The sequence below is a fragment of the Suricata suricatta genome, chromosome 3 (assembly GCF_006229205.1).
Source record: "Suricata suricatta isolate VVHF042 chromosome 3, meerkat_22Aug2017_6uvM2_HiC, whole genome shotgun sequence".
In the NCBI taxonomy this organism is placed as follows: Eukaryota; Metazoa; Chordata; class Mammalia; order Carnivora; family Herpestidae; genus Suricata; species Suricata suricatta.
The window spans coordinates 60,515,484-60,541,412 of NC_043702.1; the positions used below are offsets into that span (position 1 = coordinate 60,515,484).

Consider the following 25,929-nt stretch of genomic DNA (forward strand, 5'->3'; position numbering starts at 1 on the left):
CTATTCTGTTTTATTTAATTTGAAAATGATTCTTGTTTGAACTACTGAATTGATTTCTTATCCTCTAATTAGTAATGATCTTTGTTTGAAACCACTAGTCTAATGCAAATATCACTTTGGATCATCTGATTGCAGAATGAAAAATAGATGGATAGATGGTGGGGGGCAAAACTGGCAAGGAACTTGTATAAGGCTCTTGCCATAATTTAGGTGAGAGAGTCTAGGTGGCTGCTGGCCGAGAGGTTGAGAAGTGGGTGGGTTTGGGAGTAAAGAAAGTCTATTGAAGAATTTAAGTTAACAGCACTTCATGATTGATTGCATATAGGGGTGGGGAAGAGGGAGGGGTCAGGAATGACAATTCAGGCCTTGGCCTCTGGGCTGGATGGTGGTGCCCCTTTCTGAGATAAGGAACAATGAAGGTTTATGGTTCAGGCTCCACGTGTTGAGTTTGAGGTATTAAGGACAGTAGATTGGAACTGTTCAGTGAGCAGTTGGCTCCATGGCACTTAAGGAAGCAAGTCTGGGTTGGATTAATAGCCAGCTGAAGTTGAGTTTTACTCAGGAGATTTTACAACTTCATGCCCATTGCAGGAAGCTGAAGTTGGTTCAAGATAGGAACAAATGCCCTGAAAATATTTTTAGTGATTTGTTTGTTATTGAGATGCATAATGTAAAAAATGTTTCAAGGAAGTCAATCAACATAACATTACTAGAATATCACTTTTCTACACTTTTTCTGTCTCCGGCTAACTGTAAACTCATATACATATATGTAGAGAGAAATGTGGAAAACAAAGAAATTGCACATTACATTATATAGAAACAATGTCAGCATAAGTCACGACTGTGCTAAATTGGGTTTCCCGGATGCTGATCTTTAGATTTATTTAATCCTCCAAATCTAGCAGCAGGTATAGATACCGGAGATACACAGGCACATGGCTACAGTCTGCAAAAGATGCTTGTTTTCAAGTGGCACGAGTTTGGGGTTGCACTGAGGAAATGAGATTTTTCTAGTGGAAAAGAGTGTGGATGTGTGAATTTACACCCACACACAGTGTTTGGAATGATGGACTGCGCTCCGTTAGTGGTCCCTCATTCCCCATCCCCACCTTTTATCTGCTCCCCTCCTTCCCCTCTCCCTCCATTCTTCCCCCCTTCACCCGCGTTATTCTGGGATTAACGGCGGGGTCGGCCCCATACACAAACGCAGCTGGCTTGTACCGTCAGCCTGAGCCCTGCTGTGCAACCACGTCAGGAATTCCAGTAAGTTGGCAACACTGGAGCACAAAGACAACAACAATGAGGAAAACCCTTCAGTGCAGAAAGGAATGTTTGGAGCCCTGGCCGCTATAGTGAAAGGACACACACACACACACGCACACGCACACGCACACACCCGCACCCGCGCCCGCGCTCACCCTCCTACACCCCCCACCCCCCGCGCCCACGCCCGCGCTGGGAGTCACCCAGCCCCTCCCGCGCACGCCTCCCCAGCGCCGGCCGCAGCTCTTTGTAACTCAGCGGTGCGGGGACGCTCATTGACTATGCAGCGCGGCCTGGGCGGGCGTCAGAGCCGCCTGACCCCGGCGCGGTCTCGTACCATCGCCCCGGCCGCCCGGAACCGGCATAAATCACCAGCCGAGAGTAGTGTAGCTTCTCGCCCCCTCGCCGCTTCCCTCCTCCCACCGGCCTCATCCCCTTTACTTCCCAGACCCCTCAGCCCCTCTGGTCCCCAATCCTGCCTCCTCCTCGGCGCCGGACAGCGCTGGTGCAGGGCAGGGAGGCCAACAACTTTCCAGGGACTTGGGTCAGAGCAGAGAGCTCTGGATTTCCAAATCTAGAAATCTCGAAAAGAAAGCCACGAAGTGACTGCCGCCCTTTCTCACAGCCCTCCTCTTTTTTTAAGTCTTGGTTTATCCCTCTCGGTGTCTGTTTCTTTTTGTTTCTAAAAGAACCCCCCTCCCTCCCCGCAAAGCGTCGCCAGTCACCAAAGCCCACGGAAGGTATGCGGTCCGGACTGTCGAGAGTCAGTAGAGCCCCAGATGGACGTCAGTGCTCCTGCGAGAAGGGGTGACGATAACTGGCAGGTTCTCACCCCTGGGAAAGGGCGAGGCAGCAGGACCCTGTCCTGGACTCTGTGAGCACAGGGCTGCGCTGTTATGGCCCCTCTGGCTGAGGGGAACGGGCTCCTGATTTCTCGGACCAGGACCTGGCTCCTGGAGCCCTGCTGCCGAGTTACTCCGGAGCCCGGGAGAGGAGAATCTGGGGGACCCCGGCCCGAGAACGGCTCCTCTTACAGACCGGGATCCCAGAGCCAGGAAATAAGTCGCGCTCCCCCCACCCCCTTTTTTTTCCCCTGCCGGCTCTAGAGTCACGAACCGCCCGAGGAAGACGCTCAGGGTGAATGTAAGGTTCATCTGCAGGGCTCTCGGAGCCGGAGCCCCGGAGACCCTGTCTAACGCTGCCTTGCAGGAGGGAGCTCCGGGGCTCCCCGAACCCCTTACGTCTCTCCCTCATATAAAGGCACACCAGTGCAATCTAAAAGACGTTCATGTTTTTCTTTCTTTTTTTTTATTTAAATTTTTTAATGTTTTATTTATTTTTGATACAGAGAGAGACAGAGCATGAGAGGGGGAGGCGCAGAGAGAGAAGGAGACAGAACTGGAAACAGGCTCCAGGCTCTGAGCTAGCTGTCAGCACAGAGCCTGACGCGGGGCTCGAACCCATGAACGTGAGATCTGACCTGAGCCGAAGCCGGAGGCTCAACCGACTGAGCCACCCAGGCGCCCCCGTTCATGTTTTTCAATTTTGCTTTAAATGGAACAGGTTTGTAAGAAACACGATCTGGCGTTGACACCTGTGTATGTGCTGCTTAAGAAAAGTTAAACAAGGATCCAACTCTCCCCCAACATTGATTAACCCCCTTTCTCTTGTAAAAATAGCATCCCATCTCAGCATCTCAACTCTATGGGTGAAACTGGCGTGTCCGAGAAGCCAAAGGATTTCAGACTAGAAAATGGTCACAAATCTCTCCCAGCAGGCTTATTCCTTCTATTTCCTTGTCTTAGTTTTCTTCCGTTTTTAAGACTGTCGGTGGTAGATTTCCCCTCGCACTGCGTAGCCGACTTCTGTGCGCAGGCAAACCTGTGGAGAGGCTAGGGCCGAACGTGTCGGTGTGTGCGTCAGGCGGGTGTTCGCACGAGTGTGAGACTTCGAGGAGCGTGTAAGCGTATGAATGCCTAACTGTGTGCGTGCACGTGTCCGTGTCTGACTGTGGACTACCTGCACGCGTATGTGACTTAGCAACGTGCGCCGGCGCGCGAGTGAGCGTGTGAGACTGTCAGTTTGTGTGACAGTGAGGAGTGTGGACGACAGTGCGCGCGCGCCCGTATGAGTTCGTGTGAGTGTGCGCGCGCGTGTGGAGTGTGCATGTGAGAGCGCACGTGTGTTCGAGTCCCTACTCCTCCCGGCGCTGCGAAGTGCAGGGGGCGGGCCCGACGGCAGGGGGCCTGCCCCGCCGGATTCCCGCATGCTAGTTCCGGGGCGGTCGGGTCTCAAGGGCTTTATGCACTGTCTGGAGGGTGGGGACTGGCGCGGGTAGAAAACGGGATGCCTGGGACGCCGGGGCCGGCTTTCTGCCACTAGGAGTCCGCCGGGGTGCAGGCCTGCAGTAGCGCTCGCTAGCAGAGGTCCTGCCGGTGCCGCGTGCTACGCGCGCCCACCTGCCGGGGAAGGAACCGGGAGGCCGGGGCCCCAGACGGTCGCCGGGATGGAGCGCGGGGCGGCGGCGGTGGCGTGCACGCTGCTGCTGGCTTTTGCCGCCTGCCCGGCTCCGGCCAGTGGCCAAGGTAAGCGCCCGCTCGCTGGAATTCCGGGCAGAGCTCTGGACTTACCCGGCAGTGGCTGGGGTCGAGTCCGTGAGCGCGCAGAGGGGACAGCGGCCGGGCGGGGGCTAGGGCAGGGTTGGGGCGCTGGAGGGGCTCCCGCCGGGGCGCTCAGGTTGCTCAGCGTGGAGCGAGCGGGAGCACCCCGCCTCCGCCCGCCCGGCAACTGAGCAGCCACAAACTTGAGAAAGCGGCTCTGCCGGTTTCGGTGACAGCGCACCCCACGGGGACCCCGTCTTTGTTCCCACAGGACTTCCCTCGACCCTCCTGCAAGCATTCTGCGGTTGGAACCGGAGAATGAGGTTCTCTCGGCCAGTGCGCAGACTGTTCCCCCCACTGATTTATTCGCTGGGGGTGGGTGGAGCGGTCCTGGACGCTGCTCAGTGCGCAGCTTTCCACCTGCAGCGCGCAGCCAGGGAGATCCCTTCGTGGGCTAGAGTACCCCCCTTCCTCGGCGAAACCTGGTCCCGCGGTGACCCTCAAGAGACTGCATCTTGATACCAATCATTTACGAGCCGAGATAAGGCCGGGAGGCGGGATTGGCCGAGTGAGCGGCTGATATACTGGAGCATTTTCTTGAAGGGTTTTCCTTTTCAATGGGGAGTTGGGGGCTTTTGTGTTGATGAATGGGGCCCCGTCTGCACGTCCAGAGTTTTGAAGGCTCGAATGGAAAAGTTTCTGGTATGAAGCGCTTAAAAATTCTCCCAAGTTGTCAGAATTTACGTTTTTATAGAAACGGAGGCAGAGAAAGAAAGGGAGGAAGCAGTGGAGAGAATAAGCAATAAGGGGGAAAACCAGTAAGGGAAGACAAGTAGGGAGAAAAAAGGAGACAAGGGAGAGGAGCAAACTTGAAGACGGAGCAGTGCACGGAGCGGGGGTAGGGAGGGCCGGGAGAGCGAGGGAGCGAGAGCGAGCGAGAGCGAGCGAGCGAGCGAGAGAGGCCAGGGATGAATGGGAAGGGCGAGGAGGAGGCCGGGGAACCCGCGAGCTCTCTCCAGGCTTTGCGTTGCTAGGTAGCAGCCCAGAGCTGCGTGTGACCGACCACCAGACAGACAGGACGGACGCTGCTGCCTCCACAGGGACTAATCTGTCTGTGGTGATGAGAGAGTTCTCCCCCCACTTTTCTCCCCTCCTGCTCCTTCCTTCCCGTCGGACAACTTAATTGCCCTACAATGAAAATGAAACCCCTATTGTTGTAGGATTAGCCAAAGCAATAAATTGATTTCCCTGGATCACATATTGGGGTTGACGGGTGGGGACTGTAGAAGCCCCCATTTATGGCAGAGAGAGGGAAAAGCTTGTGGATGGGCAGTGGCATGTATTCAAATGGTTAATCTGCTTTCTTTCCTCAATTCTTAGCGTAAGCTCCTTAGAGGGAATCAACTAAATAATTATACAGCAACTCTTAGCAGTACCCATTTCAGACTTCCTGAGAAGTTTGGAAACTCCAACAAAACTCACCGGATTGTCCCCATACAATCCAAACAGGTGTTTTCTCCCCTGAATTAATTGTTTAGTAACCAAATAAACTGTACTTACTCTTTTTTTCTTTAATTTTAATGTTTATTTATTTTTAAGAGAGAGAGAGCAAGTGGGAGAGGGTCAGAGAGAGAGAGAGAGAGTTGGAGACCCAGAATCTGAAAACAGGCTCCAGGCTCCGAGTTAACAGCACAGAGCCTGCACAGAGCCGGCACAGAGCCCAACACAGGGCTGGAACTCACAAACTGTGTGTGAGATCATAACCTGAGCAGAAGTTGGACATTTAACGGGCCAAACCTGCACTTAACTTTTTGGAGGTTTACATCCATACATCTTCTATGATAATATTTAATAATATTAGTACAGTAATAATAGCATACCATACACTTATATATGGGGCAGACCATGTTCTAAATGCTTTACATTTATTGACATTTAATCCTTACAACACCCTTTTGATGTAAGTACCCTTTCAGTATCTATTTTACTGATGGGAAATGGAGGCACAAGGTCATACTGCTATAAAATGGCAGAGCTGTGAGGCCAAAAAAGAGATTGAGTCCAGAGGCTATAATTTAACTGTATAGTATGTGGCTTTTTCCTCTATTTCCCTGTCTCTTTTCTTTTGTACTAAAAATATCATGCTTCCTAAGTTACCACCCATGTATGGGGTTACTAAAGAGACTGAGTGATATTTTACAAATCTTTGCCACTTATGCACCATAACTCTGGACATTTTTTCAGAAATTCTTTTCAGGTTTCTATCACCTGACCCCTAAGTAACTTTCCTGGAAGGTTAAGGAGATTTCTAGATTCCTGTTTCTTCAGGTGAAGAAAAGTGTAATGACATTGTAAAATGTCCTTATTTGAGCGCACATTTTAGGTGAGATCTTCCTGCAAAGTTTGCATCATTAGAAGTTGGAAAAGATCTCTGAATATATTATGGTTAGTCTTTAAAAAAAATTATAGCCTATGTATAGCTAAAATTATTTGTATTTTCTTCATATTTTGTACAATGCCCTTAAACTCTTAGTGGCAGAACTCTAATTCGGGCCATCTTGGTTCTAGCATGTTTTGTATAATGTATATTTTGTATAATGCTCTTAAAAAATATTGGGAGAACTGTCTAGATTCTAGCAATGGCTTTGCCACTTTCTAGCTGTGTGACCTTGGGGAAGTCACTAAACTTTTATGGCTCAGAGTGCTTATCTGCAAAATTGATAGGATAATAAGAATGTATTCCATGACATTTCACTAACATAAAGAGATAAGAGTGCCTTAATGTGTAAGGCATATAGATAATGATCATAACTAGTGGCTTTTATTATATTGACCAACACTAAAAGTAACGTTTCTTTTTTTGTTTACTATTTGTATTTCTAGTTTCTGAGTGCACATAAGAAAGACTTAGGCACTTTTAACCAACATTTCTTTGAGGAATTCCCAGATTCCCAATATATGACTGGAAGTTTTTTTGAGAAAATGGTATTGATCTTAAAGTTATATTCTTTCATCCAGTAGAAGCTTGGTTATGCCTTTTAGAGTTATTATCAGCTTTATGACAATTACACTTTCAGGTAAAGTTTATGTATTTAAAAGGATTATGGGCCTAGTAACAAATAGGCAATATTTTGGTTCTATCACATCTCTGACCCTGCTGCTTTCATTTCACAGAAGTTGGCTTCTTTTTCTCTGCTTGAAGTTCTTAGCCAGTTTTTATAGGGCTTCTGCTCAAACTCCCTTCAGTCTCGTGCCTGTCCTGTTCTAATAGAAGGTTAGACCTGTTCTATTCTATTAGGGGAAACCTTAGCTGGCCTAATAGCATTATTTTATAGATGAGTAACGAAACCTGGAGGGAAGGAGAGGGGACTGGAAGGAGGGATAGGGAGGTGGTTAGCCCTTAGCCTAAGGGCATGTGGCCAAAGGATAGTGCTAAGGTCTAACCCCAGCTCTCCTCTTTGTGTCCTCCTCATTGATGATTTTTGGATAATGTACTTTGAATGTCCTCAGACTGGTTGGTTGGGGAGACCTCTGGGTTGCTTTTCTGTTGATCCTGAACTGTCATATGAGGCAAAGTATGATGAAAAGATCACCTTGTTCAATCTTCTTAAAAAGTAGGATGGGTCACATATCCCAGGTCTAAGAGGAATCTCATGCTTAAGAGGATAGGTTAATACAACCATGTGTCATGTGTTTCCAGCTTGGTCCAGATCATATGCCATGTTAGTCCCCCAGCTTTCAAAGACTGTATCGCTGGATCCGTTTTTCAAAATCTTGGGCCATCAAAGCACATTCCTAAGGTTTCTTGGTTTCTTAGTACGGAATAAGTATTTATTCTTAGTTGAAGTTAATTGTTAGGTAATTTTTTTTTTTTGGTTTAATTTTGAGAGAACGAGAGAGAAGGTGAGTGGAGGAGGGATAGAGAGAGAAAGGGAGAGAGAATCCCAAGCAGGCTCCTTGGTGACAGCACAGAGCCGTATGCAGGACTCCGACTGACAAACCACGAGATCATGACCTTAGTGGAAACCTAGACACGTAACTGACTGAGCCACCCAGGTGTCCCTTAGGTTGTTTCTTTAAAATAAGATTGGGGCGCCTGGGTGGCTCAGTTGGTTAAGCCTCTGACTTCGGCTCAGGTCAGATCTCACATTTGTGGGTTCGAGCCCTGTGTCAGGCTCTGTGCTGACAGCTCAGAGCCTGGAGCCTGCTTCCGGTTCTGTGTCTCCTTCTCTCTGAGCCTTCCCCTCTCATGCTCTGTATCGAAAATAAATAAAACATTAAAAAAAAAAAACCTCTGAGTTTAACCCTTAAAAAAAAACAGCTTTAAAAAAAACTAAAAAATAAAATGATCAGATTGGCTGCTGTTTTGAAATATCAGAGACATTTCTTTGATGCTTCATGTATTCTGTTGGAGTCCATGTAAATGTTTCCTAAACAATTTTTGACAGCCTCAGCATTTTTTAAAAGTTTCTTTCTTTCTTTACTTATTTATTTTTAAAAGTGGTCCTTTGAATGATGGATCAGTGAATGCTGGTATATCATTTTAGTGCTACAACTTTACATTTGTTTTAATGTTTACTTTAGAGAGAGAGAGAGAGAGAGAGAGAGAGAGAGAGAGAGAGAGGCAGAGAGAGGCAGAGAGAGACGGAGACACAGAATCTGAAGCAGGCTCCGGGCTCTGAGCTGTCAGCATAGAGCCTGATGCAGGGCTCAGACTCAAAAACCTTGAGATCCTGACCTGATCCAAAGAAGGAAGCCTAACCCACTGAGCCACCACGGCGCCCTAGTGGCTACAACTTTAAATGTTAATCTAGATTCATTTTTGTATATGACAGAAATCTAAATTAAACTTCGTGGAGCCAATAAAGGAAGTTTATCGAAATACATAATTGTAAAGATAGAGCTATTAGGTTGAGCCATATGGAATTGTTGTTTTTCTAAGAAAGACTGAACCCTCTACAAAATTTTATATTTGGCTCAACCTAATATAAAGTGAGGCTCAGCCTATGTCAGGTTGATCTGGTTTCTCTGTCTTCTGACTGAGAAGACTCTGTTCTCAAACATGGATCAGTGGCTTGGGGAGCCACATTCTTTCATGTCATGTCCACAGGGAAAGAGCAAGAGTTTTTGTCTTAACTGTTCCCAGCAAAAGTCTAAGTTGCATCTTGGGCTCTGCTTAGGTCACAGACTCATTGGAGAACCAGTCATTATATCTGTGGCATGAAGTGGGCCCATGACTTAGGCTTGGATCATATGCTTGGTTCCTGAAGTCATGGACTAAGGTTGGCCATAGGGCTCCCATGTGGCTAGAGGATGGGCTGCAAAATCCACATGTGTCTAGGACACCTTATCAGGCAAACCCAGCTGATGTTAGTTTTGTTTTATCCATGAAGATAGCCTTAAAAAGCTAAAGAAATGTCTCAAGAGCAGGCAGCCCTGGAATAACTCAATGAATTGAAGGGAGAAAAAGTATTAAAGCAAAAGACATGAAGTTTTATATTCATGAGATCATATTGTAACTTTAAGTTTAGGAGAACAGGAGAAAGAAGGCCTTCTAGAAGATTTAATTGTAGCCTAAAGGCTTCTTATTTGTAGGTGATCTTTGTGGTGGATAGGAAAGTTCTGGAAAGTGAACTGAGAGCAGAGTACAGGAGCTCTTTTTTTTTTTTTAATTTTTAATGCCTTTTGCTTATTTTTTGAGAGATAGAAACAGTGCAAGCAGGGGAGGGTTAGAGAGAAAGGGAGACACAGAATCTGAAGCAGGCTCCAGGCTCTGAGCTAGCTGTCAGCACAGAGCCTGACGTGGGGCTTGAACTCCTGAACTGTGAGATCATGACCTGAGCTGAGGCCGGACGCTTAACCGACTGAGCCACCCCGGCGCCCCATAGGAGCTCTTGAGTCCATTATATGATTTCATTTTTTAGTGAATCCTACATCTTTTCTCCTTTCCCAGCTGACTCTGCTTTCTTGTTTCTATTTCCAAGACTTTGCTTCTTTTCCGGGCAATAGGCCTTGAGATGGGGTGGAAAGAAAGAAGAGAGGAGGGTTTGGAGACATATTAAAATGCTTCTATGGAGAAGTGCCTGGGTGTCTCATTCGGTTGAGCCTCTGACTCTTGTTTTCAGCTCAGGTCATGATCCTATGTTTTGTGTCAGGCTCTGCACAGACCAGGCAGAGCCTGCTTGGGATTCTCTCTCCCTCTCTCTCTGCCCCTCCTTCATTCTCTCTCTCTCAAAATAAATAAATAAAAACATCTAATTAGAAAAAAAAAGTTTCTATGGAGACAGAATATATCTTGGTGCAAATCCAAGGGTTCTTAGCATTTAATCTAAGAACTTCCTTCATGAATGGTAGAGCAGGTGTCTTTTACACCTCCCTGGATTGATTCAGAATGCCAAATATATGTGCTCTATGCCAATGGTTAGTTTGCTGGTCTTTAGGCCTTATTTCTAAAGCATGTGCTGAGAAACTAGAAACATTATCACTCCAAAAGTAAGATGGTTAACTTTTATATAAGTGTACTGACTTAGGACAGTGCCAGAACACAATGCGAGGAGTCTCTCTAAGAAAGGTGACAGGTTAGACAATGTGAAGTTTCATGATGAAAGCTCTATGCTTTTAGTCATTAGCCCTCAGGTCATGCCTGACCCCCAAGGTTATTGGGAACAGGGAGAAATGAATGAAAGGAGGAAATGTAATTACCATTCTGTGCATTGAAAAGTTAAGCCACTGTTACCATGGATACAATGGCTTGTTTATTGTTCAGATCTTGAGATCCCAGTTTGTAAGCAATACCAGAGGTCTCCTTTAAGTTTATGTACTATCAGTCAAGAACACATGAAGATTCTTTCTTAGTAACTTTGAAAATAAGCCTTTACTCACTAACCTACTGATTGACGCTAAATGAAAGCCTAACTACTTTTGACCTTCCAGTAGGTGTTAAGGAAACCTGAGAAATGGGAAGAAGACAGTAGCTACAGTTCTGTTATGCTAGTTTTCTTGGATTCTCATGTAAAAACATCCTGTCTTATAGTGTCAGAGATTTGCTTTTCACTTTGGGTCCAATATTTTGTTTATATCTCACTAGCAAGGAGAACCTTTGTTGACTAAAGGCTGAAAAATCAAAATCATTTATTTTATTAGGGAAATCCTCAAAGTTGAATTGAAGAAGAATGGAAGGTTGTTTTTTTTAAACTGAAATCTATCAATCCTATGCACATTATAATCTCACTAAAGGAGAGGAGAAAATGCTAACATGTGCTTCCACACTGGTTTAATTTTGGTGTGGGGAAGGGTGTGGAGGATACATTTTGTTGGGAGCAACAAGAAACCAAAAACCCACCTCAAGTTGCCTTAAACAATAAAGGGTATTTATTGGCTTGTGTAAGAAAATTCTGAGGCCGAGTGGGGTTCAGGTGAGGTGCAGTCAGGGCTCCGGCTCTCTTTCTTTGTGTTTTCTTGACTCTACTCTCTTCTAGGTTTCAGCTTTGTTTTCAGTCCAGCTTCCCCTATTGTTATATTAATAGCTGCCAGAGCAAATGGGGCTGCGTGTTTTCTTGATCATATCTATGGGCAATTCAACTTTGAGAGTTGTGTTCTCAAAAGCACTATCTCACTACAACTTACATAATGCTCTAAGTTTTAGGAACCCTAGGTAGAATTCAGCCCGTCCCCCTAACTTGGCATTATCATTAAAACCACCTGGGGAGCTTTTAAGAGTATATAGATTCTTAGGCAAAAACCCAAACTTACTAAGTCAGGAGTATAGGCATCTGTTTTTAAAGACTTTGCAGTTGATTCTGAGGGTCAGACAACTTGGGAACAGCTGATCTAGGTAACCTCATTTTTTAACTTTCTAACTAAAGGTATACTGACATGCCATTGTGAATTCCTTCCAGCAGGCAGTTAAGTACACTCTGTTAAATCTATACTTTCTTTTGAATGGGGATGTTATAAGGTAGCTACAGTAAGGAGGAAAACTAGTCTTTTATACCTAGTACTGCCCCCATTTCTGGCCATCTCCTGTCCTGTCTAACATGACCATCCTTCCCTAGAGCCACTGTTTGTGTCTTAATTATATTCTTTGCTCTTTTCCTGGACACCATTGAAGTCCTTCCTCCCACTCTCAGAACCTTTGATTCTTTAAGCTGAACAGCTATTGGATCCTCTAATCCTTTCTTACCCAAATTAGGCAGATTTCTCTATAAGCACTGTAATCTCTCTCCTGCAGTTTATCTCCAAGCATCCAGTCAGCCCACTGGCATCTAAAGCAGCCATTTATTCGAGGTGGGATGTGACTATTGGAAAACCTTGTAGCTCATTTCTTGTATAGCCTAGGTTTAACTCTTTGTTGACCTCACTGGGACTTAGAGTCCGTCTTCCTACCACACTGTCCCTCAAAGCCCTCATTTATTTACTTCCTCAGCTCATATTTTTATGACTCATCAACATCACTCCCTTGCCTATACTGCCAGCCGTTGGGCCCCCTTGTCTTGCCCTTTTGTGCTCTGCTGAAGCCCAGTCCTGGTTAAATCTACTACTCCACATTTGTGTTGCTATAGCTAAATGTGACCGGAGAAAAATACAAAACTGGTTGACTGATCTCATTAGAAATTTGTGAAACTAATCTCAACCTTGGACCTGATGCCCTGGTGAGGACATTCACTCTCCTACTTCCTTATGTATCCTCTTTCCTCAAACTTCCAACACCACCTGCTCAGATGACATTCCTTCTGATAAATGTGAAACTGGAAGCAATCAGAAGAGAACTCAAGAAGCTCCTGTAGCTCAGCCATCATCGCTGGCATACATTCTGTCTGTATGTTCTGTCTTCCCTCTGGTTACACTGGATGAACTTCCCATGCTCAAGTTCAAACAGTTCAGTCGTGTTCTAGATTGAATTCTTTCTGTCTCACCTCTCACTAATTGTCTCCTCTATTTCCCCACATTCCTGTTCCTATTTTCTGTGTTCTTCTTTATGGCAAAATTCCTTCCCAGATTTGTCTATACCCACTGTGATTCCTGTCCTCCAATTTTTCTCAAACCCATGCCTTTCAACTTTTTGCCCTCACCCTTGGTAGATATTTCTTTTGCCAAGGTCACTTGGCACATTATTGGCAAATCGAATAATTGATTCTCAGCTCTTGTTTTATTTAACTATCAGACGCATCTGCAGCTGTGTATTCTGTCTTCCTCCATGAAACAACTAATTTGGCTTCTAAGAAATCAAATTCTCCTGGTTTCCCTCTTTCCTTGCTCTCTTCTTCATATCTCACATTTGTTCCTGTCCATCTACCTGACTACTTTTCATCTCTATCTACACTATTTCTTTGGAGACTCATCCTGTCTCATGGCCTTACCATCTATATGTTGACAACTTCCAAATTTGTGAATCAAATCCAAATCCAGACCAGTACTGTAACTCCAGACCCATATATCCAACTGCTTATTTGACATATCTCCCTGGATGTCCAATAGTAATTTTCGACTTATGTCCAAAGCTGGACTCCTGATCTTCCCTAATCCCCTAACCCTGCTTTCAACATAGACTTTTCCATCTTAGTAAATGGCCAGACCATCCTTTCTCAGATTCATTTTTCTTTTATAACTCACATTCGATCCATCAGAAAATCCCATTGTTTTAGTCTTCAAGATTTATCTGGAATCCAATTACTTTTCACTATGTTTATTGCTGCCACAGTTATCCACAGCACAGTCAACTCCTACCTAGATTATTGCAGTAGGTTCCTTACTGATCATTCCGCTTCCCTTTTGTCCCCCTTCAGTCTACTCTCAACATCTCTTTAGAAAATCAGTCAGATCATGTTACTCCTCTGCTCAAAAGTTCCAGTGGCTTCTGTCACAGACAAGTTAGAGTTGTCCAGAAACAGACACTGAGATGGAGTCTGGGGTAAAAGGTGTTTACTTAGATCATTGCCCTTGAAGAGAAAGGAGGGAGCAGGAATGACAGAAGAAATTAAACTCTGAGAAGGCCTCAGTCAACCTAGTGGGGAGCTCTGGAGCAAGAGTTGACTTTGTGAGTGTTCTGTGTCAGGCTGAAATGACCTTTTTTTAGTTACTAGATGTGGTCTTACCAGGGCATGACCTTGGGTAAGGTACCTTTCTATAACTGAGGTGGATTCCCAAAGGAGCTGAGTGAATGTAGAAAGCCCTTGAAGGGGACTTTTGGTGACCCAGCTCTGGGTCTACCATCTCTTCACATCTCATCCAACAAGACCCTAACCATCTGGCCTTCACATCACTTCCCTTACCTTCTTTCTCCTCCTCTCTTCTTTCAGGTCTCTGCTCTTAGGCCACCTTATCAGTGTGGTCTTCAGATTCTTTCTTGATTAACTCTCCTCATTACACTTATAACCGTCTGACATAATGTATGTTGCTTATTTATTTACTTTTGTTTTCCTTTCCCTAAGATGTCAATTTCATGAGGGCAGGAATTTTTATCTCTCTTGTTTATTGCTTTATGCCTAGTATCTAGGATAGGGCTAAATAAATAAATATAAGTTGAACAAATGGATAAATGCCATCATGGATTCTAAAGCTAAGAAGAGACATCCTCAGCTCATCACCACGTCCCTGGTATGGCCAGCCTTTAATTCCCCCAGACTCCATCAAAAACCTGATGGAGGAAGAAAAAAATGCTATCTGTATTAAAACAAGGGGCTTAGCAACGCTGTTTCTCTCCATTTGACTCTCCCCTTTCCTCCGCCTCGCTGACCCCCAACTACTGCCGATTCCCAAAGCATTTGAAAGTAGCTGATCCTGCATCAGTCTCTTTAACTTTTCTAACTTTAACTTAGACACTTTTTAAGCCTGTGAGAATCCCCTGTATATATACAATGGGTCATTCTGGTATTTTTTAGGACAGATTTGATACACAGTAGCTTTTACAAAAAGATAAGGCAAAGTTTTTAGACATTATGTTAGTGGACTGCCATTCTGTGTTTAAACAACACAAAAGAAAGCTGTCTGAGACCACAGCACAGTGAAAACAGCCTTGATCACACAAAAGGGCCTCTTTGAAGAGGGGAGTAGTTTCCCAACTCAGGGAGGCGTCACGGACTCTGGTGGAAAGAACATCACACGTCAAGCCAGGACATTCATGAGTCTTGTTCCTGATGAATGAAGGAAAAATGGGCTTAACCAAAGAAGGCCCAGACTACTGTAAACTGCCCATGGCTCCTTGTCCTGTGGGCACAACCTTTCTGATTCCAGATCCCAGTCTTTTAAGGACTCCATATGCAACCATGACCAAACATGTTAGAAGCAGAGGAATGGCTCAGTTACATGCATGTGTGGGGAATAAAGTTGCAGGAATGAGTTAAAATAATTATGGATACATTTTTTGGAGTGCTTTCTACATGTCTGACACTATCTTAAGTGTTTTACAGGTTTTAATTTACCCACTTATTCATTAACAATCTGACATTAACAATCTGACATTAACAATCTGCCCAAAGCTATCCAATTACTAAGTGGTGGAATTCAGATTTGAACCCAGGGCTCTTATTCTTACATATTGCCACTGTGGATAAGTAGAAGCAAGTGGAAGAGAGTGCCTCTCTACACAATCAAACAAAGCTTAATTTATGGTTCATATTATGTTAAGGTGACCTCATGGCAGAGACTGTTAGCTTTGCAACCCAAATGTCAGATATTTTTATGCTACTTTGGCAGACCTTCATTTAATACATGCTGACCAACACCTTATGCTCCTGGCATAATGTAACCAGTTATGGGAAAGGATAGAGAGATGCCTGTGACATCCGCCTGTCCAAAATACCTTACTGTTCAGAAGAGAACATTTCTATTTTAGCCTACTCTTTCCTCTATACTCCTTAGGTATCCATTGATTCTCGCCTGCTGGCTTCCTCCTGTACTCTCATTCTTTATCTGGCAGTATCTTCTCTACAATTACATGTCTTTTAGTTCAAAAGATGACACCTTGGAGAGTTCTACTCTGCCTTCCTCTTAGGGATGGCAGATTTTAAAAAGTTGTTGTTTACTATTGATGGAAAAATGCTTAGGAAGTTCTCTTATTCAAAACCTTAGAAAAGGGTAATGAAAACAAATGAGTGGAGTCTCTTTATAGCTAAGAAGGCTGCTCTTTACTTATGTAAAAAATTTTTTTAAATGTTTATTTTTGAGAGAGTGGGGGAGGGGCAAAGAGAGAGGGAGACACAGAATCTGCAACAGGCTCCAGGCTCTGAGTTGTCAGGGAGCCTCTGAGCTGTCAGGACAGAGCCCCATGCGGGGCTCAAACTCGTGAACCGTGAGATCATGACCTGAGCCAAAGTCGGAGCCACCCAGATGCCCCTCGAAGAGGCTTATGCAGAAGGTGTTTGCCTATGGGCTGGAGGTGCTAAAAGGTCTGTTGACCCCCAAACATCTCTCATCTTCGTCAAAGGTATCTGCTCTGTCACCATTAGAACCAGTCCTTTAGAGTAAGGCATTGTTTCCCCCTGAAACTCTGCTTCAATGGTAGAAATCTTTACCCTTGTAGAGTAAAGGAGTTAGTTGAGATAGGAATGCACGGTAAAAGTTTGTTAGAGCAAGGTTCAGGGAGAACGAGACCCAAAACTGGTATGTTGTGATGGAGGATGAAAGAAGGGGCGAAGCTGCCAGCGGTGAGGGATAGTCTTGAAAGGGAGTCGACTTCATCTCTAAACTGGGTTACTTAAATCAGCATTTCTAGAAAAAAAGTCTTAGGATGACTTTATGGGCAATTTCTACTGTGAATCTGTCAAATGGACTTCAAAGATAGAACTTCTTACCTTCTAGTATGTCTCTTCTTCCTCAGGTTAGCTCTATTTGACATAGAGTTGTTAGAACAAAAGGAGAGGTGGACCTTAAAAGCAACAAAGCTGTAAGGCTCTCAGTCATTCCTTAGGGATTCATCAGTGCCAGGTAGGATGGAGAGGAGCTTCTGGATTTAATGTACATTGCTGTTAATGGTTTTTCTAGACCTTAATGATGACTATTGATAGGTCATTCTGGTTTTGTTCTCAGCATGTAGTAAATAAAAAGAATTTGCAAACGAATTAAGTAAAATGCACATGTTTCTTATGTCAATTGTTAAATGGTTAAGTTTTTAAATGTTTTCGTTTATTTTTGAGAGGGGGAGAGAGAGAGAGAGAAAGAAACTGCAAGTGGGGGAGGGGCAGAGAGAGAGGGAGGCAAGGTTCTGGGCTGACAGCAGAGCCCCAGACAGGGCTTGAACTCATAAACTAAGTCATGAGATCATGACCTCAGCTGAAGTCGGACACTTAACAGACTGGGCCACCCAGTGCCCCCACTAAATGGTTAATTTTTGTGCACCAAAACTCGAATTTTTTTTTCCAGTTCACTTCTGCTACAAAAATTTACCTCTTCCCTAATATTTGGTGCAGTGAGGTGTTGAAAGAATTTGCAAGATAATCATTGGAAGCTGAGATTCTAGTGAAAAACAAAATGCATGGTTTAAAAATTGAACATACTAACTGGAAGACAGTGAAAGTTAGATGATTCTCGCTGTAAATAATTAAACCCAGCAGTGTGCAGACAAGAGAAAACAGGGACTTGAGCTCAGAGGGATGCATCTTGTATTGAAAGCTTTCATTTCTCTGTAAGGGAAATCAGTCTTTAATAGTTATTGCTGATTGTGAATATGTGCAACAAAATCCTACTGTAATCCAGATTTATTTTTCAAACACTTTGCTGTGATGGAATGAGAGAATGAGGGAGGGGAATTGGGTTTTATCAAGACCCTTGTACTCTTTCGCTTTAGCAAGTCTAAGCGTGTTTTGTCACAGTGACTTGGGACTTTGGTTCCCTCCAGAGGTCTCTTGCGCTTTTGTAGATCAAAGAAAATGGCTTTATTTTTTAAATTTTTTTCCGAGGAGCAGTGGATCTACTAATTGAGAACTGGGTAGACATGAGACCCATGGGTTATATTCCTTCTGATCTCTAACAATGTAGGTTTTCTTAGACGCCTCCTCGCTCCCTTCTCATTGAGGTGGGAGTGCAAGTGGTTGGCCTTAATTTTTCTATCTGTGAAAAAGGGAACAAAGTTTCATAGTTTTCATGAATATTGGCATTATGAGGTGCTTTGTCTTATTTTATTTAAAAAACGACATAGACTAAAATAGATTTTGTAATGAATGGCTCTAAAGTTTTAATCTATGTATATATTTGTGCAAGCACTACCACAGTCAAAGTTAGAACAGCTCAGGGATGACTGGGTGGCTCAGTTGGTTGGACTGCCGACTCTTGGTTTCTGCTCAGGTCATGAACTCTGGCTCATGGGTTCGAGCCCAGCATCGGGCTCTGTGCTGACAGTGTGGACCTTGCTTGGGATTCACATTCTACCCCTCTTGCTGCCCCTCCCCTGCTCTCTCTCTCTCTCTTTCAAAAAAGAAAAAATTTAGTTAATTAATTAAACAAAAAAAGTTACAAAAACAGATTAAAACAGCTCAGTAACAGCATGCCTCCGCCCCCCTGCCTTCTCCATTCCCTCACATGGTGTCTTTGTAGTCACATCCTCCAATTAAGTTCTCAAGGTATTTTTTTGAGAACTCACTTTCTCATGTGAAAGTCTCCCTTGCCTTTCATTTGCTCATTTTTACTTAAAGTGTTCCTAGCTCATTTTTTAAAAGTAATTCAAAATGACATGGATGGTAGGGTTGCAAGACTCCTCCTCCTTTATTATAAAAGGAGAAAACTCTGGAAAGGTGGCAGCTCTTTCGGTATAGCTATATAAGGAAAAAACCCCACCAAAGTTGTCTCATTGCTAGATTGGAATCTGCAAAGAAAACATGCTCAAGAAATCTCCCTTGAAGAGGGGGACAGAGGTTTATTTTTTATTTAACGATTTACCCCTTGACACCTGGGAAATGATTAGATGATGTTTTCAAAGAAGATTAAGTCAGTGTGGTTAATTAACTGGTAATCAGGTGACTTAAATCAATTAACTCCTTGTTAACAATTTCCATCAATTTTGTAAATAAATGACTAAATCAGTAAATTGCACTCTTGAGATTAAAGGGTATTTCCTGATTTAGTTTATTGAAGACAAATTAGAGATTTTCTCCTTCTCCTCTCATTTCCTCCCTGCCAACCTTTTACAAATGAGAACTCTCAAGGTAGCTGTAGTTTGAGAGGGACACACCAGGTTAAGTTTTAATATATGACTTTAAAGAAAAGTCAAGCTGAAGGACACCTTTGCTCCATCTGAGCAGATTTTGAAAGAATCATGCAGGGAAATGAAACTAAATGAGTAAGTGTCTACATAATAATATTTAAGGAGAATATGAGTAGTAAATAATCAAACTCACTTCAGGAAAAGCTCTTACTATTAAGTTTTTAGAAATTTTATTTTGTTTCCTTTTTCTAAGTTAAAACTGAATGATTGATATAATAAAATAAAACAATTTGGCTTTTAGCTAGAAGTAACCTTTGATGGATATCTTAGGTGCTCTATTTAAAGGGAACTTACAAAAATAATTGGATTTGTTGATTGTATTAGTTTGTAAAGCTTGACTGCATTTTAAAAATATCATACAAATATAAAACAAAATGTTGTTTTTAGAGTTTTTTTAATTGAAGAGTGCCTGGGTGGCTTGGTTAAGTGTCTGACTCTTGAGCTCAGGGCATGATCTCCCAGTTTGTGGGATCCAGCCCCAAGTCGACAACACAGAGCCTACTTGGGATTCTCTCTCTTCCTCTCTCCCTGCTTCTCCCCTACTGATGTGCTCTCTCGCTTTCTCTCAAAATGAGTAAATAAACATTCAAAAAAAAGAATCTTTATAATTGAAAGTTCACTTCCTCACCTACGTGATTTTATTATGTCTTCATCTCCAATGAAACATATGAGGCAGAACATTAAAAAATGATCTCCCATGCCCTCAAATATGCCATTGCATTTCCTAAAAGGCATAGAACATTTCAGGGATTTGTCCTGTAGAACATATGACTTAGGGTTGTCTAGGATTGCTTCAAGAAGGAATATTTGGCTGGCATTTTGAATAACTTTTGAGGAATTAATAGATATTTGCAAAAATTCTGTGCTCCAATAACCCGCATTTTATAAAGAGAAAATTCTTGAAGATTCCTTGCAGGTACAGAAGGTAGCCTAAATTGTGAGAATCAACTGAAGCCAGTGATATAAACTTAAATCGCTGGTTGCTAAGTAAAACTGGGCTCTTCCCACTGCCCCTTCTCCACCTGCCCAAGGATCCTCAATCTCAGAGGTCTACCCTGGACATTGTGGCCAAATCCTTTCTGGTTTTGGGAAACTGCCTGATGCTGGAATTTGGAGATTTAGCTTGCTCACTTTCCAGATGTGTGCCTCTAGGCCACTAGATCTTTCTGAGCTTCAGTTTCCTTGAACTATACAATGGGTGTTAGTAATTTCTACCCTGCAGGCTCATGGGAATATTTAAAGGACATTGTGAACATGTAAGTTCTTGGCACTTGGTGAGCATTCAGTAAACATTTGGCCCCACAGGGAACCTGGTGTTAAATCATTCATAGTTGACCAGTTCTTGGTTAGGTCAGTGCAGCAGAACAGCCACCATGCTGTGGTCTTTTGAAATAAAGGAACCACTTGTCAAATTCTCTATCCATAGAACTTGCTGGGGAAAAATATAGCTTTTTTTTTTTTTTAAAGGAGGTGAAACTATCAGACAAGAAAGAAAAAAGGACTTATAACCTGCCTTTCTACTCCAAGAATGTTTGGTTCTTCACTTCTCAGGTCTTGAAAGCACAGTTCCCAAATTGTAATGTTACAGAAAGTTTCAAACTTCTGAATGGATACAGTATTTCCATTTCATGTGTTCTGAATATGTTTCCTGGAAACTTGATCCCATGCAGAGTTAACTGATGAGGTCTTTGTAACTGAAAATAAGAATGATACTCTCTTGGAGCTAAGTAGAGTTGGGTGTGTTCTCTGGTCAAGGAGAAGGATTTTTAGGGGGTAGAGTATATTTGAAGGTAAACTTAGCTTGGCTTTGTGAGAGGTTTTAGGCAGAATGTGTAAGAATCACAATCAATGCTGTGTTTTTTCGTTTGTAGTAGTAATTCTTTTTTGTTGCATGAAACTAGAGCAAAGTGAGTGAGAAGTTCAAGGGGGTGAGAAAGCTATTCGAGAATCTAGATTCAGTTAATAATCAGTAAATTATCATTAATGTATTTATCCCACACGTACTGAGATCCTTTTGTGCCTTGAAGTGGAGACACAGGTGGATAAGACCTGTAAATAAACACTTGTGAGAGGTGCTACCAGAGAGGTTTGGGAGCACAGGAAAGGGTTGAAGTCCAGTACACCTGAGGGGACCAAGAACCAAGGAAGACCATCAAGATGGCTGTTTGAACGGGAGTCTTGGAGGAGGGTGTGTCCGCAGGAGATGGAGTTGGAAGAGTGGAATCTGACACTGTGGAGGACTTTCTCTGTCAAGAAGTTTGGTGCCTCTGAAGAAATATAAGTTGGGAAGTGCCACAACCAGACTTTTGTTTTATAAAGATAATGCTTGCTTCAATGAGGGAAAGCAGATCAACCAGTTAAGTTAGAGGATTACTGTAATTATCAGAGCCACAGATGATGAGGGTGGAACCAAACCTGTGGGCCTGCAGGTGATGAGAAATGTAGAGAGTCACTATGGAATAGAGAGAAAGATTTTATTTGTGGCTTTTTGGGGGATAATTCATATTATTTGTTTTATAAGTTGATATGCTTATATATGGGAGTATTAGATATGTCTTTTCAGTATACATCCATGTTATATACATTCATAATTACTTGATAGTATTTTCTTGAATCCTTTTGTTTTAAAAAGTTCCACCTTATTGACCATCTAGGAATGGCGTGTGGTATCTTCTGTGGTTTAGCTCACAGACTCCTAGTTGGAACAGCTCCCTTAGGAAGCATCTAGAAATGTGTAGGCTTTTTTTGGGGAGGGGTTGTCATAATGCTGGACAGTGAGAGGACAGAGGACAAAGATGGCATACCAACTGCAGTATACATGATAGTTCCATGCTACAAGGGGCTGTCTAGTACCAAATGCCAACAGTGTCTCTGTTGAGAGTCCATCTTGATTGACAGGGAGTGAAAGAAGGAATAACACTATGAAAAAAAGCTGACATTTTCTGAAACTTACTATATGCCTGTGATATAGTCACCATATTATAGTGTTTAATCGTCATGTCCATTTAGGGAGGTTCTATCCCCATTTTACAAATGAGTAAACTGAGGCAGAGTAATAGGACTGACTCTGGATCTTGCATGCTTACCTCTGATACTCTATTTTTTCCACACACTTTACTCTCTTGATTCTTTAACTTTTATTTTTTAATTTTTAAAGTATCTTTTAAAAGTTTTAAAAATTTGTTTATCTTGAGAGACTGAGAGAGCACAAGCAGGGGAGGTCCAGAGAGAGGGGAAGAATCCCCAAGCAGGATCCACACTGTCAGAGCAGAGTAGGGCGTGAACTCACAAACTGAGATCATGACCTCAGTCAAAATCGAGTCAGATGCCTATCATCCAGGCACCCCAATTCTTTAACTTTGATTGAATACATCCTCAGTTGAATACAATAGATTGATCAATTACAAGAGGAGAAGGAGAAATACATTTGCATGGTGTACTTATACTTTATTAAATATCCCAGAATCCATCTCTTGGAAACATTTCATCCATTTTAGTAGAATGTTAGCAAAGCATCACCCCCAAGTGTTTTTTAAAATTTGGAAAATGTTTTATCACATTTATTGATTAGGAGAAATTCTTACTTGGTGGCAAACCAGTTGGTGCTCTATACATGTGAATTGAATTGACTCCATGGAGGAACTACATGGCTTTAGAGGATACTATGATCTTTTAACTTTTAAAAGGGAATCTGCCTCGAGCACTCAAGAAACTTGAAGGCATGTGTCAGTGATACAGGATGAAAAATGTGTCTCTTTCTTGGACATGCCTGACGCTTTCTGGTCTCTGTTCCAGCTTGTTTCCTCTGCCAGACATACCCTCCCCTCAGACCTGCATATGGGCCTTATATGCTCCTTTCTCCACAGGGCCTTCTTGATCTCCACTGAATATTATCTAAACCTCTCTTACAGGACTTATCATCATGCCGTGAATTATAATTATTTATGTGTGTATTTTATCTCTTCTTCTAGCATAGGACCACTAATGCTGAGCTATGCCTGCCTCCCTTGGTATCCTGTGTCTGGCACAAAGCCATATGGAAGCAGGAGCTCGAGAAATCTTTGTTTTGGTGGAAAGTTAAAAGAACCACATGAGTGTAGTAAAGCCCCTCCATCACCTAGGAGAGGTGATAGAACTGTTGTTGCAGAGAGGATTTTGTTTGGCTTGACCAGGATAAACATTTGTTTCTCTCATACCTAACCAGCAGTAGAAGGCTGGCATGGTACTCCTGTGGCACCTGTCTTCCTCCTCCACCATTCACTGGAGGTGGCATCCATTCCTAAGTTCACCTTGTTGTCCAAAATAGCTGCTGTAGCCACAGCCTTTGCTGCTCCATGCCAGGTAGTGGAAATGGAGGAAGAAAAGGAAGGGTGTACCTTCCCGGGAGTCCTATACAACACCACGGCTTGCATTTCATCTCTTTGGTTATGACTTAGTTGCATGACCACACTTAGCTGAGGTCTGGGAAATACAGCCTTTCAGCTGAAGACCTTGTACACCTGAACAAAATTGAGATTCTCTTTCTGAAATGGAAGGGGGAATGAATATGGGGGCAGGCTACCTTGGTCTTGGCCATAGATGGCCAGGTGACACTGTGCATTTGTTCAGTGTTGAGGATCATATTTTGGGAGAGACAGGACCATTTGAAATGAATTTGGAGGAGAGAAACAAGGACGGTGAGAGAACTGGAGGCTATGTTATGGGAAGAAGGTTGGAAAAACTAGGGCTTCTTCTTGGGGAGACAAGAAGAATGGAGGGAACAAATGGCTGCTGGCTCTTTCCAGATATTTGAAGGACCATCATGTGGAAGAAGGATAAGCCTATTTTAACATTTTTATTTATTATTGAGAGAAAGAGACAGAGCATGAAATGGGAGGGACAGAGAGAGAGGGAGACACAGAATCGGAAGCTCGGAAGCAGGTTCCAGGCTCTGAGCTGTCAGCATAGAGCTCGACATGGGGCTTGAACCCACGAACTGCAAGATCATGACCTGAGCCAAAGTCAGACGCCCAACTGACTGAGCCATCCAGGTGCCCCCAACCCCCCTTTCTGGATGGTTGTTTTAGTGGTGATACAGTCAGCAGTTTTGCAAAGCTCAGGATTTTTCCTCCTGCCAGATGTGGCCTCTGTTTCCTCCATGCTTGGCTTTCTTTAAAATGTCATGGAGTCAGAAACAATTTCCACACTTGGGGTATAGTGAGAATTCTTATGTTGTAAACACTTAATATGAAGGTTTATTAATTTCATATTTTTGTAACTCAGTAATTCACTAAATATTGTCACTCTGAACTTCTTTGGACTGAGATATCTGTGTATTAAGCATTTTAAATACCCCTAAAATGTAATTGTTTAAATGTCTTAAAAGCAGCTATTATCAACCAGAGAAATAAGCTTTCAGAGAGTAAATTTGTTTCAACAAGCAGTAATGTAGTTTTGAAAGTGTATAGAGTGGACATGGGTCCCAAAGCTTGCCTCTCTTTGTGAATTAAGTTCTACTTTTCTAGTTCAGTTTTATTTTGAATGCAGATATGTTTTTCTCTTCTAAACTTCAGATGTAAGAAATAAAGAGAATATAATTTAAATTGTTTTCTTTTAATGTTTATTTTTGAGAGAGAGAGAGTCCAAAATGCAGACACTTACACTTGCTATGCATTCCTAAAGTTGCACTTTGATCAGCAAGCTTTAATTAGCATTCCTAGATCAGCAAGCTTTGTGGCACTGGGCGGGCCTCCTCGTGTGTACCTGTGCGTGTATACAGGCGTATGGACACGGATATTCCATACTGGGCGGAACTGGTAAATCTGGCATTTCCCGAGGAAGGAGTTCTTTGAGTTACAAGTAGAGTAAGGAGTTTCAGTTTACAAAAGAACCCAAACAACAATATTTCAATAAATCATATTCATTTGTTACGTGGGTGTCTCTAGACCTTTGTAGTCATTGCTTTTGCAGTATTTCTTTAGGGTCTTTCTCTTCAGCCCAGAGTAATAATCTAAGACACATTCACTGATGCAGAGATGCCACCAAATTCTCCTGGGAAGCCCTTTGATCGTAGTTTAACTGGTCTGTGCTTTTATGTAAAAGTGCTATCTCACTGCCAACGAGGTTTTGGCATCAGCAAAGACAGCCTTGTACAGGTACCACCACCTGTGGTATGATAGTAGGAGTCCTGGTAAGATACTCTGTCCCCCTAAAAATCTGCCCCACCAAACTGGCGAAGAAGGTATTTGTGCATTAGAGAATACCTAAAATGCCACAATTAGAAAATTCATTTCTTTGAGGACTTATTTTCTGCTGTAAATGCAAATACCCATGGAAGGGCCTTAATATTTTTTCTAAAAATTTCTTTAATGTTTTATTTTTATTTTTGAGAGAGAGAGAGACAGTGTGAGCAGGGGAGTGTCAGAGAGAGGGAGACACAGAATCTGAAGCAGGCTCCAGGCTCTGAGCTGTCAGCACAGAGCTGGACACAGGACTCGAACCCACCAATCGTGAGATCATGACCTGAGCCGAAGTCGGACGCCTAACCGACTGAGCCACCCAGGCGCCCCAAGAAAGTCTTTAAAAATCACTTAAACTTTGCTGTTAATAAGTCACTGGGAACAGATTTGGGGAGGTCAGGGTCGAGGGCTCTGAAAGCCCTAACCACAGAGAAGGAAAGGATTTTTAGACAAGAGTGCAGGAAACGAAGCAGAGGTGGGACCATTTAAGGAGATAAGGCCCTAATTGCCTCATTCCTGGACTATCAGAAGAGCCTTTTAAGTTTAAGTTGCTTTTCCCTTCTTTGTTACTTTACCCACCAAACTTAGGGAAGTGATGAGTGCTCTTAAGTGAACAGTGAGCATAGCCCTGCTCGCGGAAGGACTGGCT

The 25,929-nt window shown here is 43.2% G+C and overlaps 1 protein-coding gene across 1 annotated transcript in view; it reads left to right on the plus strand.

The window, feature by feature from the left end:
* Positions 1-3,772: 3,772 nt before the first annotated feature.
* Positions 3,773-25,929, plus strand: part of LRP2 (LDL receptor related protein 2) — a 180,479-nt gene continuing 158,322 nt past the window's right edge. The window contains exon 1 of the mRNA XM_029933311.1: positions 3,773-3,851. Coding sequence (XP_029789171.1) covers positions 3,773-3,851 — 79 coding nt within the window. The remainder of the gene's footprint in view (positions 3,852-25,929) is intronic.